At 37.8% G+C, this 18,038-nt stretch overlaps 1 protein-coding gene across 1 annotated transcript in view; it reads left to right on the top strand.

The window, feature by feature from the left end:
* The window catches only part of AK9 (adenylate kinase 9), a 121,734-nt gene that overhangs the window by 6,099 nt on the left and 97,597 nt on the right, over positions 1-18,038 (top strand). The window contains exons 2-7 of the mRNA XM_033093976.1: positions 2,055-2,182; positions 3,452-3,515; positions 5,040-5,092; positions 5,195-5,291; positions 11,437-11,549; positions 14,814-15,002. Coding sequence (XP_032949867.1) covers positions 2,066-2,182; positions 3,452-3,515; positions 5,040-5,092; positions 5,195-5,291; positions 11,437-11,549; positions 14,814-15,002 — 633 coding nt within the window. The 5' untranslated portion in view covers positions 2,055-2,065. The remainder of the gene's footprint in view (positions 1-2,054; positions 2,183-3,451; positions 3,516-5,039; positions 5,093-5,194; positions 5,292-11,436; positions 11,550-14,813; positions 15,003-18,038) is intronic.

Raw genomic sequence — 18,038 nt, 5'->3', positions numbered from 1 at the left:
CTCTTTTCCTCTTATCTTCCAATCTTGTTCCTTCCAGACCCTTGACCAAGTGAATTAGGACCCGCTCCAGGTGACCTAGCCAGGATGTGAAAGCATGAGTCCTGGGAGAGAGCCCACGTATCAATAAACACTTATCCAGTCTACATTGCCCTACCCAGCACCCCCAGGATCTCCAAGGCGCGTTCTCCTGACACATCATCGCCAGACCCTTCAGCTCTTTCAGTGCCTGATACCTTTCTTCCTGTACCAGTGCCTCCCCGTTGGGCTGGGCTGACACTTGACCCCAGTTATTTCTCTAGAAACTATGAGGGAAGGTGAAAGCAAGTCTTGTGGAGGGCAAGCATTGTCTTCTGAGGCATCTGCCTCAAGCCAGGCAAGAAGAGGCTGCTATCTTCCAGAAATGACCTATTTCCGTTACCAGAAATTTTCTGGTAATGCAGAGCATTCAGGGTAATTTGAGGATATAAGGCATTTAGGCATCTACCTCGAAAGCCCTATCCCAGGCCTTAGAGCCCTGGTTTTAGTACATAATAGAGATTTTTACATAAATGTACCATCTCGCTAAAATATTTAGCGTTTTCCCCTTAGAACTACATTTTATAGTATTAATACTTATTTTTGGTGTTAAAAATACTTAAAATTTCAGCCCTTTAGTTCATGAAGTCTTCATCTCAAATCTTTTTAATATACTAGTAATGTTTCTTGCAATGTCTTGTTTTATAATGACATCTTAAAATAATATTAGTATATTAAGCCCATTTACCTGGAAGCGTATATCGCTTCAATCCATATTTATTGTTCCATGAACAGTGCCCCAGACTACTGGGACATAGTTTTGTTCCATTTTTGAAGTCTGTTTATTAAAGTCTTTTTATAAGATTTTGTAATTTTTCCATGAAGGGCTTATATATCTTTTGTTATAGTTAATCCTGGTTATTTTATATTTTTGAGGTTAAGGTAAGTCATATTTATCTTTGGTTACATTTTCTAGCTATTTTTTTGGTGTATAGAAATGCAATTGAATTTTATATAATGATTTTGAATCAGGCAAATTGGATTATCTCATTTTTTAATTCTTAAAATTTATCCGTGATTGAGTCTTCTATGTAGGTAATTGTATCAACTGGGAATTATTACAGTTTTCTTTCTTTTATCTTGTTATGACCTTAAAAGGAACATATCGAATATTTAATTATTAAATATAATGTTTGTCTTTTTGTTCATATCCTTTATCGGGTTAAAGCTGTTCTAGTCTTAATTGCTAAGAGGCTTTCTTCTATTAATCACTAAAAGGTATTGTATTGTTTCTTACATTTTTCCGTTAAGATGATCACATAGTTTTTCTCCTTTAGTTTTTTTTTTAATATAAATTTTCTCATATTGAACCAGCCTTGAATTCCTCAGGAAAACCCAACTCGGTCATGATGTTGTTATCTTTTCTATATATTGCTGGATTCAATTTGCTAATATTTTGGTTAGGATTTCTAAATCTTGTTGATGAATGAAATTGGCACATAATTTGCTTTTTCACACTCTTCTCTGGTCTAAGTATGGAGGTTATATGAGAAGCAGAAATTTATGTAGGAAGTCTACACTTTATCTTTTCTCTGAAAGAGTCTTTGTAAGATTGTAATACCTAGATCTCTTCAATAATACCATCTGGTTTTTTGTGGGAAGATTTTTAGTTCTTGACTCCGTTTCCTTAATGGTTATAGAACTATGCAGGTTTTCTTTTTTTCCTTGAGAAGCTGATTTTTCTAGGAATGTATCAATTTTGTTTAAGTTTTCAAATTTATTTTGCATAACTTTGTTTATGATATCCTCTTATTATCTATAGCTGCAGCATTATTATCTCCATAGTCCTGTCTCTTTTTATATCTAATATTGTTAGATGAGTTTAAGTTATTTTCAATTATTGGCAAAATCTATGTGTTTAGTGGTGTGAGATGCCTTCTGGGCTAAGTAAATTCACAGGATATTCTAATACTCCCTATCCTGACTACCTTTTCCAGCTAAATTAGGTGTTTTAATACGCTTACTCTTTCTTATTATAGTATTTTGTATTATGACTTCTCAAGAGAAGATAGAAGAGCATCCTTTTGTGGATATATTTAATGAAGATGAAGCTGAAAAAGACTTTTTGTTGTCAAAACCTGTTTGCTTTATTGTATTTGGGAAACCAGTAAGTTACCTCTTCTAACTTATTTAATATAATATTTATTTTTAAAATCATAATCTTACATTACCGTGCAAGAATGAAAACCACAGTGTGCTAATTTTTTGAGTGTTTGTTAGACTTTCATTGTATAACTTAAATTCTGATACCATATTGGTTATAAATTGATAACTTCCTCTCTTGTACACTATAATTGAGAAGGAACCTAGTTTGCATTTTTCTATGGTTTTATATTATGAAGAAATTAACTCATCAAAGCACCGCACCATGACAATTGTTAGTAGTAAGCGATCCAAGGTTATTTCAGACTCAATCTGCATATAAAACTTTCTGTGAAATTTATTGCAAGGTTCTCTGGATATGTGAAGGTAAGACACTATTGGGACAAATGGGAGGTTCTCCTGTTGCTATCTGAAGCTATTGAGAGGAAAGGTGTCTCACCTTTGCTCGTAGTGTGTTAGTGGACCTGTGTATTGTCTTTCCACAAAACAGGAAGAAACCAAAAATGATTGTTAGAAGATAGCTTGCCTTTCTAGGCACTTCTAGTAAGGACCTCTAGATAAGAGCTATTTTCAGTCAGAGAGCCAGTTGGTAGTTACTATTAGAGGAGCTGAACTGCTTAAAGAGTATTTCCAGAATGGCAGAGACTAAGGGCTGCATCCTGTATTTGACTTAATTTTATATGGACCCTGGGGCAGATACCAAGAAATAGTTCCAGTAACTTTCATTATGTTTGTAAAAACATAACAGAATTTAAAAAATCAACAGTGAAAACAATCAGATGCAAATGTTACATCATGAAAATGATCTTTTATCTTTAAAATATACTTTTCAGAGACGTCCATTAAGGACTGTTTTGCTCTTTGGAAGTTAATAAATGGAAGTCTGTTAAAGCATTCATGATTATAAACTTTAGGAAGGAAATAAAATCATGAATCTCAATATAATCACAATAATTTGTGTTCAAAATTACAAAATTTGACAATAAAAAGTGTATAATACTTGGCATACCATTTTGGTACAGCTTCCTGGTTTCAGGGCTATTTTCTTAACTTAAAAAATTATTTAAATCACTTCACAAAATACAGCAAATGCAACAATTAGTAGAGAAAAATGAAACTACAAATATCTAAGTTCTACTCTTCATTTATTTTGTGGGGAAAAAATTTACTTGATAATATTGTATCCATCAATAGAAGCTTTAAAAATGAGAATACCTGTTTCACTGGCAAATAGCTGTTGTATTGGGTATTAAATAACATCTTTCTTTTTAAGGGAGTTGGAAAGACAACATTAGCCCAGCAGATAGCACAAGCAAGGAGATGTATTCGTGTAGAAGGTAAATTTTACTCTTTTCCCCAATATTTTATGCATTCAAACATGCATACAATGTAAAGAATTATACAGTGAACATTCATATACCCATCTACTCACCATCTAGACTCTATGATTGACATTTTGCGTGTATTTGCTTTGTCACACATCACATTCAACAAAGTGAATGTTATGTTTATAATAACATCAACCATGTTTTGCATTTCTCTTTACTCCTGGTTTTGTTCATAGAGTTTAGGAGGGTTTATAAAGTGTCTTTGACTCCATTCTACTGCTTCCAATTCTCTGATTTTATAATTTAGAGCTATTGGGGATATGTGTGTTTGTGGTGTCTCCCTATGAAAAATGAGAAGAGAAGGAACTCTCACAGCTGCTCTTGGGAATATTTTCCATTACTTAATTATCTTCAGTGATGAATTTTATTTTTTGTTATTTATAAATTCATTTTAATTCTTTGCAATACATAAGACAAAGATTGATATCTTGATATATAAATATTCTTTTAATCAATAAAACTATTTATGCCCTAATAGAAAATTAAGCAAAAGAATGAATTGTCAATTCATGAAAGTAGAAACAAAAATAGACAAATATAAGAAAAAAGAGTTTAACCTTATTGTTATTCAAAGAAATGCTAATTAAAGAAACACTGATCCATATTGTCTATCAAATGGGCAGTGAATTTTTAAATTTTCTACAATTATTGTTGGCAAGAATGCTATGAAATGAGCATTCCACGTGCTATTGCAATCTGATATGCTTCTTTAAGGAAAGCATAACACACACACACACACACACAACTTTTAAATTTGCCTCTTTCTTTGATCAAAAAAATTCATTTTAAGAAATCTTAAAGAATACCAAATGTTCAATAGAGTATTAGCAGCGAAGGACATAATTGAGCTCCTGGGTCCTCCCCTGGGTCATGGCCCTGTCATTGCTATCCCAGGATGTCTCCCACCAAGGGATGGAATAGTTCCTCTTAAAAAGGAGACACGTTATTCAAATTTCAGCCTCAGGCCCCCTTTTTCTAATCAATGTTTATCGATTTTAACATTTCCTGATGTCTATTTTCCTTTTATACAATCAATGTGTAAAATTAGTGGGCTCTGGATATAACTGAAAGCTTAAAAAAGTATTTGGACTAATAATATTAGTGTGTACTTTGTGTGATACTTTACAATTTCCAAATCTCTGTCATATACCCAACTTCATTTCATCCTACATTCTCTTGTGTACCACACAGGGCATACGCACAAAAGTGCAGAGGTGTGTTTCAGAAGTTAGCTTCCCCAAGATCCTTTAGCTAGCAGGTGGCAGAGACATGTGCTCTGTGGAATACATTCTGCTGCCTCACACTTTGGTTAGGCTTAAATGACATAATGTGTATAAATGTGCTTTGTAAACTCTAAAGTGATATTATTAACAAATATTAATCTTTGTTCCCAGTTACAAAGCACGCAAATATGTTTCTTAATTTGGCAATTCTGATGCCCATTTGTGCTAATATTTCGAATTCATATTTTAGCTTTAACAGTTTTGGAAGAACAAATTGCCAGTGAAACCGAATCAGGAGTTATGGTAAATAAATCTAAATTTCAAACTTATTATGATTAAAAAAACAACAACTCTGTATTATAGGTATATTATTCAGTAATGTGCAATACCTGTGCTTGTTCTTAGTTGCAATCGATGCTGGTCAGTGGGCAAAGCATTCCAGATGAACTTGTCACAAAGCTAATGTTGGAGAAGCTGAACTCCCTAGAAGTTGCCCACTTTGGTATGTTTGTTTTTATACATCAGTGGCTATCAAAGCAGCCTTAGAACTCATGGTTTGTCTGAGGCACTAATAATTTCTGGAGTTGCTCTTTCTTTTGCCCTAGTACAGATCCCAGAGCCTGAATTCAGTTGAGCAGCTCAGATATTATTTGCTTATTTACTTATTTGCATTATTCATATTCTACATTTGTAAAAACAAAAAATAAAAAATAAAAAGATTAAGTTTATATGATCCAATCTTCTTTTATTAAGTTGGTGCAAAAGTGATTGTGGTTTAAAAGGTTAAAAAATAATTGCAAAAACTGCAATTACTTGTGCACCAACCTAATAATAGCATTGTGTTATCCAGCAAAAGCATAAAACTCTGCTGCGGTCCTTCTTACAGTGCTGACACACTCTGCTGACTGCTTTCACATTCACCCTGAGTTTTATTATTAAGTCCTGTCAATAGTTAGTTTTCTCGGCATTAATCCACACTTACAAGGCAGGAGCAGGAAGTAGAATAGCCCCAGGTGAGCCTGTTCACCCCGCCTGCCTGCCCTCTGACTCTGGGCCCGAGAGGTCTCTTGCACTCACACGTTGTGGAGCCTGGGCTCTGGACCTAACTTCTCAGAACAAGGAAAACTGGGGCTCAGAGCGATGGAAAACAAAGGAGCAAACTATGACATTTGCAAAAGCAGGAAGAAAAGTAAAGATGTGTTTGGGAGGAAATCACCCATCTGAAATAGATTTATTGAATGAAAGAAAAAGAAAAATTTAGAAAGCTGTTTTACATTCTCATTAATTTAAGAGAGAACGTAGTGATTGTTAAAAATATAGGGATAAAAGAAAAGTGCAGTAAAGTGAAAACCATAATTACAAAGCAAATCAATGATAGTAGTAGCAAAAGCAGACTTGTCACTGCAAACTGTATCGATAGAAAGATCTCTCCTGTATAGGTGATATATAGAATGAACTATATCCATCCATGTATAGACATATGTCTGTATGTCATCTATTATAGATGTGTATATATTAATATATATGTATATATATATGTATATATATATGTGTATATATATATATATATATACATATATACATATATATACACACATACACTTTATCTACTGATCAGTGATAAAGAGGGTGAACTTGGTAAAAACACCCAGGATGTGGGAGGTTAAATGAGTAAAAAGGACAATCACAGAATTTCAACGTAGGTCAATACAGAGGGGGCCAAAGAAATGTATACACGTTTTAAGAAAGGAAAACTGTATTAAAATTGCAATACTCAATATATACCGATAACAAAAGATGAATACGAGTCATGTGTATACATTTTTTTGGCACCCCCCACTAGAAGACCTCAAAGAACATAATGATTTAAAATGAAGCATGTATAAGGTAAGGAGGCAAATATCTTTTTGTTTATACTTTATCTCATCTTACCTCTTCAAAAATTTAGAGTGATTTACATGGCTACAAAAAGATGGCATAAATTATGAGTATTGGCAAAAAGAGAAAGGAAAAAAAACATGAAAAAATAAACCTACTCAGCTATGTTATGCACAAAGTTCATAACCTTTTTTACTTCTTATTATGGAAAATTTCAAACAAAAGGAGAGAGATTGATATAAAATCCGCCCCCATGTGTATCCATCACCCAGTTTCTGCAATGACCACTTTTGTCTAATCTTGTTTCATATATACTTCTACTTACACCCCTCCCCTAACCTACTTTGTTTTGAAGCTAATCCATAGCATATCAGTTTATCTGTAAATGTTTTGTACATATCTCAGAAAGATAAGAATTCTTTTTGAACTTAATCTACCAGTTCCCCTATCTCTTTCTATTATCTTGTGTTTTCTTTGTTGAAGAAACTGGTTATTTGTCTGTTAGTGTTTCTACATTCTGGATTTTGCGGTTGCATCCCCTGCCATCATTTAATGAAGTTCTCTGTCCCCTAGACTTCCTATATTTCACTTGGGAGCTGGCAGAGGAAAAGTGGTCCAAATGACTTCTGGAGTCTGAGGGCCCACTCTCAGCATGCAAGGGCATGGCCATGTTCTAGGCGTACACAACTGAGCCCATTTAAAAACTACAGTGGAGCCCCTTCTGCCCAGCCTCCCCTCACCCATCCTGTAGCATCCCCAAAGGAATTTCTTGGGAACCTAGCACTCTGGTAGACACAGTTTGAAAGTCTCTGCTCAGCAAGGATTCCTTCTGATGTTTGGTCGTACTCAGCAGCCTGGCAGATGGTAGAGGAAAAATTGGAAGTTAAAGGCTTTCAAAGCAGGGATAGTAACTTGGGCTAGGGCCTGGACGAGGCTGGGTAATTGATGACTCCAGGATCCCTCAAGGGAGATGTATGCTGTGGGGGGCACTGCACAGTAGAGCACTGCCAAGTTCAAGCTCAGTTTTTTTCTGCACCAGAGCTCTTTTACACTGGGAGCTTCTATCACTGTTTAGAAGGAACGTACGCAATCTATAATTACAATCCTTTCATTTGTAACCTGTTGTGCTGTGTTGGCCTTGAGCCAAAATCAGCTTCCATGAAGTACATCCTCGCCCAAGAGGAAAATGTGGAGTTAGTTGGACAGCCCTGGTCTGGGCATTCCCTACCCCAAGTGTATCACATTGTGCATGGTCTTGCACATCATTGATCACCAATGTGTCCACTCATGCCAAGCTAGCCTGAGGCCGGATGGATTTAAGAACTGGCTGGACATGGAGCTTCCTGATATCTCTGACTCTCATCACCTCAGTCTGAAAGCAGTAGCATGCCATCTTCAGTTTTGTGGAAATAGGGAATACCTTCTTCTTCCTACCGTGCCAGGAAGAGGGGACAAAGTGATAGTATGGACTGGTTGGTTCCCCCTGGGCAATGGGGTGGACGGTCTTTCAGTTTTCTCCTGGTGGGGGTGATGCAAGCTGGGGACTAGCCTGCAGACTGCCGGCTCTGTCTCCGATAGTACACGCTCAGGCTCCCAGCGAGGAGTGGCGTGGGGTCTGACATGCCTCTATCTTCAGCATGGAGGGCAAGGACTTGGTGATGATGTCTGGAGGTGTGGGACAGGGGCCGGGAGTCCTCATCTGGGCTTTGTCTTCCCACTCTTGTCTCTGCAACGAGCAGTTCTGGTCTGTTTACAAAGAAGCATCCCCCTGAGATCTTCTCAGAGTCAGGTCTAGGGAACTGTTATTCTACTGTAAATCTTCACGGGTGAGACACACTTAAGTGACATAACTGTCTCTCCCACGTCTTTTCCATAGATGCATTTCTAGGGTTTGGATGTGATGATAACTGGTCATATCTCAGTGGGTAGAGCCCCCAAATCCCTCGCTCAGGACATTCAGGCAGCCCAAACAGTGACCTGTCCGGAGAGAGCCAGACTGTGGAAACAACCCCCTCTCCTGTTACCCTCCCTCAGGAAAGAGACCAAGTGTGAAACTCATTTAGAGATACAAGGACACCTGAGGTTTAGCATACCTATGGTCACGCTTGGAATGCCTGATAAGGCCTCAGGCAGTGGCAGTGGTTGTAGTAACACACAGGGTCCTGGAGAGCACAGTAACCAGAATACCAGGCATTTTTGTGTCATCTGCTTGTGATACACAGATGTTGGACAGCGCTGCCAACAGAGGGACGAGAGGGAGGGATTGTGTTTAGAAGGGGAGGGCATGAACTCTGGACACTGACAGGTCTCAGGAGTTGTCCGATCAGAAAGGGTGAGCTGGCAAGGGATGAATTCAATCTAGGGCTAGGCCAAGCTGTCCCCTTCACCACAGTACCCACCATTGTGATGTGCCAGACCGGGGAGGCAGTGCCAGCCATCATGTCCCAGAGGAGGCACTGGTCAAAGTCTTGAAAACAAGTTCAAATAAGATTGTTAATCAAGTGGGGGCTAGATTAACAACAGGAGTCAAACCAAACTAGGGGAGTGCTGAGCCAAGAAAGCAAAAAGCAAGAACAGCAGGAAGAAGCAAGCAGCGACATCTGACCTGATTCCTGAGACAGTGCCAATGCATGCAGGGCTGTATTTTTGCAGGGGTATCTTGAGCTCATTTAAAGAGCCTCAAATAGGATGAATACCTTAGGATACCGCCACTATTTTCAAAGTGTTTCAAAGACGACAGCAAGAGCAAATAAGTAAGCCAAGCTGGAAACTAAGGATTATAGCAAGACGGGAGGGAATCATGATTACAGCTCATATATCCAAATCCAAGATAATAAGTCTCCTTTTCTGCCTTTTGAAGTTAAACTACTTAGGATTGCTTCTCTGGACAGTGTTCAACACATAGTTAGCAGAAATAAAGAGTTTGAGAAAGCTTAGGAGAAATTGGCATACGCCTAAGCATTTAATGAGATTTTGGATTACCATGATAATTATTGATCTGATTTTTCAAAATGAAAGATTATGGTCAGCATGTTCTTTCTTAAATGAGGATTTTGAGGTTGGCTTATTAAACACCTTCATTCATCTATCAACAGACGCTTAGCAGCTCTTATATTATTCTAGGCATTGTATAGGATAGCAGTTCTCAAGCTTTTTGTTCTCAAAACTCCATTTTATAAAAATTTTTGAGGTCCCCAAAGAGCTTTTGCTTACATGGATTACATCTATCAATACTTATCACATTAGAAATTAAAAGTAAGGCATGATTTAAATATTTGTTTAAAAATAATAAAACTGTTACATGTTAACATGAACAACATATTTTATAAAAATAATCATTCTTCAAAGCAAAAAATGTAGTGAGAAGTGTGGTATTGTTTTATAGTTTTGCAAACCTCTTTAATATCTGGTTTAAGAGAATACCTAGCTGGATTCTCACATCAGCTTCTGCTTAATCTATTGTGATACATTGTTTTTGTTGAAGTACATGAAGAAAATCCAGCTTCACACAGATATGTAGTTGGAAAACGGAGGAATATTTTAATTGTCTTTAGAATAATTGTGGATATTCTTGGTTCTGCACCAAACTTGACAAACGGAAGTTTCTTAAAGAGTAGTTGCATTGTGGAATCTGAAACCATATTAATGAACTTTTCAAACTCTGTTCCATTAAAATCTATTGATCTGTCTTGCACTTGGAATGGGTCTTTTACCCATGCATGATTGTGTGGCATTATGCATTGGTCGTTTGCAAAATATTTGTTCACTGAGTTATGCACACTTTCCAAAAGTTGGCCCGTTTCATTATACAATATCAAAAAAATCCCATTTGTTAACACCACCACCAATCTCATCAGGACAAGTTTGAAGAATTGGGAAGCTATTACGCTTATGGCAGTGGATACAAGTTTTCCAAACTTCGAATTTTCACTTGAATTTTATAATTAGCAACAAATACTGTCAGTTGTTGTCCTTGACATAACAGTCTCACTCCATTCACTTTTTACAAAATGTCTGTCAAATATTCAAAGCTGAATAACCATAATTTATCTGTCAGTTATTATTCCAAGAAAAAAAAATGTTCTACTAAAATAGCGGGAAAATTGGTTGAAGGCCTATGAATTCCCACTGAAGAAGTTGAGACTTTATTCTATTAATAAGAAAAAAGTTTATCAAGCAAGACAGTGACATACTTAGAGAAATATATTAAGATTAATGTGATGTTGGTTAGCAGCGTGAATTTCAATGAGGAGATTTGGGTGTCTAGGTAGGAATGCAACCCAATGGATGTGCTGTGCCCAAATCATATTGATAATTTCTTACACTGTGTGCGAGGTGTTTTGTCATGCTCTATAACTTACATATACGTGATAAACACATATACCCTGTTATGTTATAAAACATTAAGAAAGAAAAATACCACACAATCCCTATGATATACCTTTACCATTCATTATATGAGCTTTCCTAATATGAGTTAAAACAATTGTTAGCATAGAATTTCCTTCCCTAGGCACCTCCTGTGCCGAAAATAAATTAATTTGGAGTTTTTCAAGATATGTCCTTCTAGCCCAATGATTTTATTTATCAGAAAAATACTATTCATAGTTATTTAAAGATTTAAAATTTAAAGATTTTTGGCAGATGATTTTAAGACCTGTGCTAGTGTTCATCAATAACTAGATGATTTTTTTATAAAGTAATAATAAATCCAAGCTCTCATATGTGGATATTATTATAAAACTTTAAAATTCTATTTTACTCTACAGGTTATATTATCACTGAAATACCATCACTTTCAGAAGATGCCGTGACTATTTTGCAGCAAATGGAATTAATTAAAAATTTAGCTTTGAAACCTGATATTATAATCAATATTAAGGTAAGAATATTAGTTGTTTTTCTTTGTATAGTTAACCAGTCTTTTTGATGATAGTGAAATTAAAGGAATGCTTTCAAAAATGTTAAGCTATTAGGGAAATAATAACTTATGCATCAATTATAGGGACTGAGTTATACTTTCTTATCCTTCTGTGCTTTTGCACCTGCAGCTCTATCTACAGGACACATCTGTTTGCCTCTTCACCAGACTTGACCATAGTCATCCTCTGAAAATCAGTTCAGGCGTCATTGCCTCAGAACTTGCCCTGATGACCACCCCCTACATACCAGCACACATTAACTAATATTCTCTCTCTCTCCCTCTCTTACCCTCTGTTTCCTTCTCTTTCCCTCTCCCCTTCCTTCCTTCCCTCCCTTCCTCTCCACCTCCCTCTCTCCTTTCCCCACACACATTAGTACTTACCACAGGAAAGTTAAATACTTCTCTGATGACCATTCGTGTTACTCTCTTCTTTCTATCATATTACCTCACTATCTTGTCATTGCCCATTTTCCTTCTGGACTCTGCCTTACTTGAAGCAGGAACCATGTCTTACTCATATAAACAGCAACTAGTACAATAGATGACACAATAGTTTGCCAGTTAAATAAAATGAAAGAACAAACAAATAATTTGGATGTATGAGTGTTAAAGAACGTTACTGAATTGATTAAGAATCAAGGCTGAGTGCTGTTCCCAATTCTCTCCTTTTTCAGCTGTGAGAATTTGGTAAGTCACATTTAGGAGTCTCAAGTTCCTCTTTACAAAGATGATAATAGCTGCCCCATGGGGTTGATAAGAATTCAGAGAGGTGAGGACTACTTGTTTATGTAAAATTGAATGACAAGCTTCTATATGCATACACTGCCCGATTCTCCAACAGGCTTGACAGCTCAGAATAAATTAGATGGTTCTCAGCTGAGGTGTTGAGACCCAGTGGTGTGTTAGGGTCAGCTGTGAGGGAGGGGCGCATTACCGTGCTGGACTTGCAGCCCCAGCCACAGGTCATGGTCAGAGGCCAATCAAAACCCCTGTGTAATCCTGGGAATGTCACGTGTGAGCATGTGTATAATGGAGAGAAGGAAAGAGCAATTAACTGAAGCCAAATAGAAAGTCTAAGCTATGGAAAATATAGACTATATAAGAAATTAAGACCTGGGCCCACAGGCTATACGGCCCCAAGTGCTTACTAAATTTGAGGTATCAATTTGGTTGTAAGTTGGATCAGCCAAAATGGAAGGGGAAACGTGAGCAGTTATATAAAATTCACATTGTCCATGAAGACAAGCCATTCCTCAGGAAAAACAAAACTCCCACTAAAAATGAGAGAAATGTCTTTTACATGGGTCTTAATGTAAGAGATTGTTAATGTAGAGAGTGAAGTCTTGAACCCCATTTATGTTATAAGTGAGGTAGTGGGTATCATTTATATTATAAGTGTAAGAGTGGGTATCCACAGCAGTTTCTACAGGGTAGCCAGAGTGTAATCCCAGGGCCTACCATGAGACAGAACTCAGTATAACACACTTCTCTGATGGTTTGGCCTTATTTAGGGATAAAGCTTGGAATTTCTAGAGCAGAAGTTCTTAGCCTGGGATCCATGAATCTTTAAGTATCCATAAACCTCCTGAAATTACATGCAAAATTTTATGTATACGTGCATTTTTTCTGAAGCAAAAGCCTATGGCTTTCATCATATTCTAAAAGAGTCTGTACTAAAAAAAAAAAGTTAAGAACCAGTGATCTACTACAGCAGTAATTCTCAGAGTACAGTCCCAGAGCCAACTACATTGGTAGCACTCAGAACCTTGTTAGAAATGCAAATGCTCAGGCCCCACCCCAGAACTATGAGTCAGAAACTCGAGGGGTGGCGTCCAGCTATCTGTTGAAAAGCTCTCCGGGTGACTCTGACACCTGCTGAAGCTTGAGGACCACGGCTCTGAAACATGTCCTTCAGGTTCACCCTCTTGTTAATTACTTCCTGTAAGTGGAAACAGGAGACAACTGAAGGCAATCGTCTTTGTCAAGGACCCACAAGTGAGTGTTCTGGCTTGCTGGAGAAGGGAAATACATACACATATTAAAAATTACCTAAATGGGTTGAGATCTTTTTTGTGAAAATTTGGACACCGACATAAAAGTCTTACCTCAATAAATTCCCATCACATCGCCACATAGAGGTGGCCGGAAGAAATCATAAAATGAGCGAGGAAGGTTCTTGCTTCTTTATGTGGTACATAAACTGTCGGCATCAGAATCATTGAGGATGCTTGTTAAAATGTCTAAACCTCACTCCAGACTTCATAAATCACGACAGCAGAAATTTCTATTTATGAGTCTCCATACACGGTTACACCCTAATGTTTGAGAACCACCATAGAATGTCAACCAGAGTCTTTTATCCCGAAAATTATTCAGAGCAGAATAACGGAAGTTATCATTAATAATGTGCCACAGAGCTGGGCTCTGAATCAGAAGGCCTGGTCCCACGTCATGTCCCTACTCAGGACGGTGTGATGTGAATCCGCATGCAGACGAGCCTGATTCTCTATTCTGTGTCTTCACCTACCAGAGCAGTCCTCTGATTGGCAGAATGGCATTAATCGGCATAGGGGGTCATTTCTCTTACAAGATTAGTGTAAGAATAGAATCAAATATTATACATGGGAAAGCACATTGAAGGAAGAAAATTACTATTAGACTTTGGTTTGGGCTTTTTTTTTATCATCCAGGCTCAGTTTTCTCATTTACAAAATGAAAAGGTTAGACTAGAAGAGATGACTTTGTAGGTCCCATTCATGACTGCCATTTTATGAAATACTACACTCGTGATGCTCTAAGTGATCGTAAATATTGTAAATGCACTATATTTTTTGTTCTAAATATATGGATGTTCCCCATTTCCCTCCCTTCTCAGCCTTTTCAAACTAATCTGACAGAATCCTCTTGCAGACTAACCTGATTCTCTTTTCTATTTCTCTACCTCTTTCTGCTATTCTTATAACCCTCTTTTTTCATCTTAAAACTTCTGATATTTTCTCACATGTATTAATTTTGGATAGAGATAAGTGTTGGCATAGCATAAAAGTCGTGTCTTGTGCCTCTCTTGCCTTGTGATGAAACCTGATACAAAATGACACTGACAATAAATATTGCACTCGCTTAGGGTTTTAAGGAATTTTGGGGTTTGTGTATTGCATAGTATATGAAGGAAATAAAGGCATATTTAACATGTTCTAAATGATTACTAACGTTGTTCCTTAGTGTCGTGATTTTGATTTATGCCAAAGAGTTTCTGGGCAAAGGCAGCACAATGCTACAGGGCACATATACACAAGAGATCAGTGGGATCCTGAAGCCATTGGGAATCGTAGGAAAAGGAAGAGAGAAGCCCAGAAAGAAGGAAAAGGAGAAGAGGAAGGGGAAGAGGAAGAAGAGCAAGAAGAAGAAGAGGTAATATCCCAGTACCATATACTACACTTTAAAATTCACAACAGTTAAAGTAAATGATAGCATGGATAATAGGAAAATAGCAGATACGAGAGGAAATTACATTTTCTTTGTGTTATTATTCAGTCTGGAGGAAATAGCAAACATATTTCATGTTTTCGAGAACTAGTAGATCATACTCTGGAGGTCATCAAATTTAGCCTCCTTCTCAGAATGGAAGTCCCTCCACATCCTGACAGCTGATCGGCTTCATTTCATAGCAACACAGTTATTGGTCACCCACTTTGTGTCAAGCACAGTGCAAGTTAGAGTGAGGAGTTAGAGTCATAAAAGACAGAGTGTATTGTGGGGAGCAGGTAGCCCAAGCATAATGCGATTTGTGAAGTTAATATAACCCCGATTCCAAACTGACAAAGAGAGCACATAAAAAGACCTCTATAACCCAATTTCACACAATTTCACACATTATAGCAGTCCTCAAGTCAATAGTAGTCGGCATAATGCAGCAAGGCACCCAAGGAAGCTTCTACCATGATGGAATGAGGACAATTGGAGATTAAGAAATCTATTAACACGTGGTGGACTGGATTTGGCCCACAGAGGTGGGATGGGCCATAGTTTGCCAGTCCCGACTCTACTGAAATATACCTGTGATTTCTATTATAAATTAATTAATTTATAATTTTATATCATTATAATGTAGTATAAATTTATTATAAGTAAATGCCATTTCTATTACGGCCTATACTCTATTAATTTATAGATGGACACATTGCAAATCATTTCCCAGGGAGACCAGATCATCCCGCAGGCTACAGTTTGATTGCCCTGTAGGGTACTGAGCGGCCTTCTCACTCATATCACAGTCTTATTTCCGTGACTCTGTGTACTTCAGCTTTGTTATCCTGCTGGCTCCACCACTAATAGGTTCCATGTGTTTTTGACATTTGTTCTCTCATTTGAGAGCAGATCTTAAAATTTCTCATCACAAGAAACAAATTGTTTATATGGGATAATGAATAGTAACTAGGCTTACTATGGTGATCATTTTGCAATGTATACAAATAACGAATCATTATGTTGTACACCTAAAACTAATATAATGTTATATCAATTGTATCTCAATTTAAAAAGCCTGCTAATATAAGAAAGCCCATTTAAAAACATAAAATAATCTTCCCTGTGCAACTATGGCATTAAATAATTGTCAGTATCTATTCCAGATCTGGTTTTTTAAAAAAGAAAACCTCATAGCTAATAGGAATAAACATGCATCATTTTAGCATGAATGCAGCACACCATCTTAAATCAAAGACAGTGAGAGACTCTCATGGTTTCACTCTCATAGTTGCAGGGGCCACGGTTATGTCAGTGTGTGATGTTGGCCAGGGAAGAGGGAGGACGAGGCAGGCTAGGATTGCGCTGTCCAGTATGGTAGCCTCTGGCCCCATGTGGCTGTTTAATTAAAATTATACAAAATTAAAAATTGAGTTCCTCAGTAGCACTAGCCACATTTCCAGTGCTCAGTGTCCAGATGTGGCTATGTCTTCCAAATTGGACAGCATAGATACAGAACGTTTCCATTATTGCAGAAAGTTCCTCTGGACAGCTATAGGGTGTATGCCCTTCTTCAGAGAACAGCTGCCTCTCACCTCCAGCCCAGACAACTAACTATTGCCACGAGGGAAAGCTGGCCTGCTTTTACCAGTAGTCTGGTTTTTCCAGAGAAGCTGAAATCAGTGTTTTAAAATACGAGTAGTTGGCAATTAATATGAAAATTTTAAAATATCATGTAGGCCAATGCTGTGGGAGATAATTAAATTATGCCTTCAGGCTGGATTAGCCCCCAGGCCCGAGTTTGCTGTGATCCCTGCCTGGTGGCACAGCCATGTTCAGAAGCAAACCTGCCTCCCACCTGGGTGGATGATGGGGAAGTGTTCACCCTTGTATTCCCACAGCTCGTTACAATCTCCCTGAACTGCTATAATAGCTTTGTTAATGTTCTCTTAGCTTCCACTTTCCTCGACCCACCCCATCCCATTCCTTTCTTTACAGAAGCCAGAGCCATTTTTTTTTTTTTTAAATATGACCCTCGATGACTTTCTGTTACCTGTAGATGAAAATCCAAATACCCTCACATGGTTAAAAGGCCGTGGCCCCAGCCTCTCAGATCTCAGCCCCACCTTTTCTCCCCACTTGCTCCCCACATTCCAGCCACCTTGGCCTTCCAGCTAGTGTTTACCTGTGCTGACCTCAGTCTCAGCTCGTCTTTGTGCTTACTGTTTCCTCTGCCTCTGCTGACCGCACCCTCCTCCAGCCCCTCTTCATGTGCTCACTCATTCCCATCAGCCACATCTCACCCCAGGGATGACATCTCCAGAGACCGTCCAGCAAGCGACTCTAACCCAGAAATATACCCCGCCATATATGATTTTAAATGTGCTCGTAGCCACTTTTTTTAAAAAAGTAAAAAACAGGCAAAAGTAATTTTAGTAATTTATTTAAACCAATATATCCAAACTTTTATTTCAACATGTAATCAACTTAAAAATTCTGAGAATGATGCACTTCTTTCCTGTGAGCTTTTTGAAATCTGGTGTGCACTTTACACTTGGAGCACGTTCCAGTGTGCACCTGTCACATTTCCGTTCTCAGTCGGTGCGAGTGGCTGGTAGCTACCAAGCTGAACAGCACAGGTCACCCCTTACCCTCCTGCCTTTTTCTCGTAGCGTTTATCCCTTTCTGAAATTGTATTTGTTTAGTTGCTTATTATCTGTCTGCCCCAATGAAGATAAGCTCTATGCAACAGGGACTATATCCCCCGAGCCTGTAGCAGTCCTGACGTACGGTAGGTGCTTAATAAGAAGTTGTGTACTGATTGAATTCACGAGAATCCTAGCAAAGCCCTCTGCTAGAGAGAGAAGAACGATAGCATCTTTCGGAAAAGACAGTGTGTATTAAGCCACTTTGAAATGTTTAATCTTTGGTCTGGTAATTTTACTTTTAGGAACTACTCTAAGGGAAAATGCTAGCAATATA

This window comes from Rhinolophus ferrumequinum, chromosome 3 (assembly GCF_004115265.2).
Source record: "Rhinolophus ferrumequinum isolate MPI-CBG mRhiFer1 chromosome 3, mRhiFer1_v1.p, whole genome shotgun sequence".
Taxonomy (NCBI): Eukaryota; Metazoa; Chordata; class Mammalia; order Chiroptera; family Rhinolophidae; genus Rhinolophus; species Rhinolophus ferrumequinum.
Note: the sequence above shows the minus strand (reverse complement) of the source record. Positions and strands in the feature narration are given on the sequence as shown.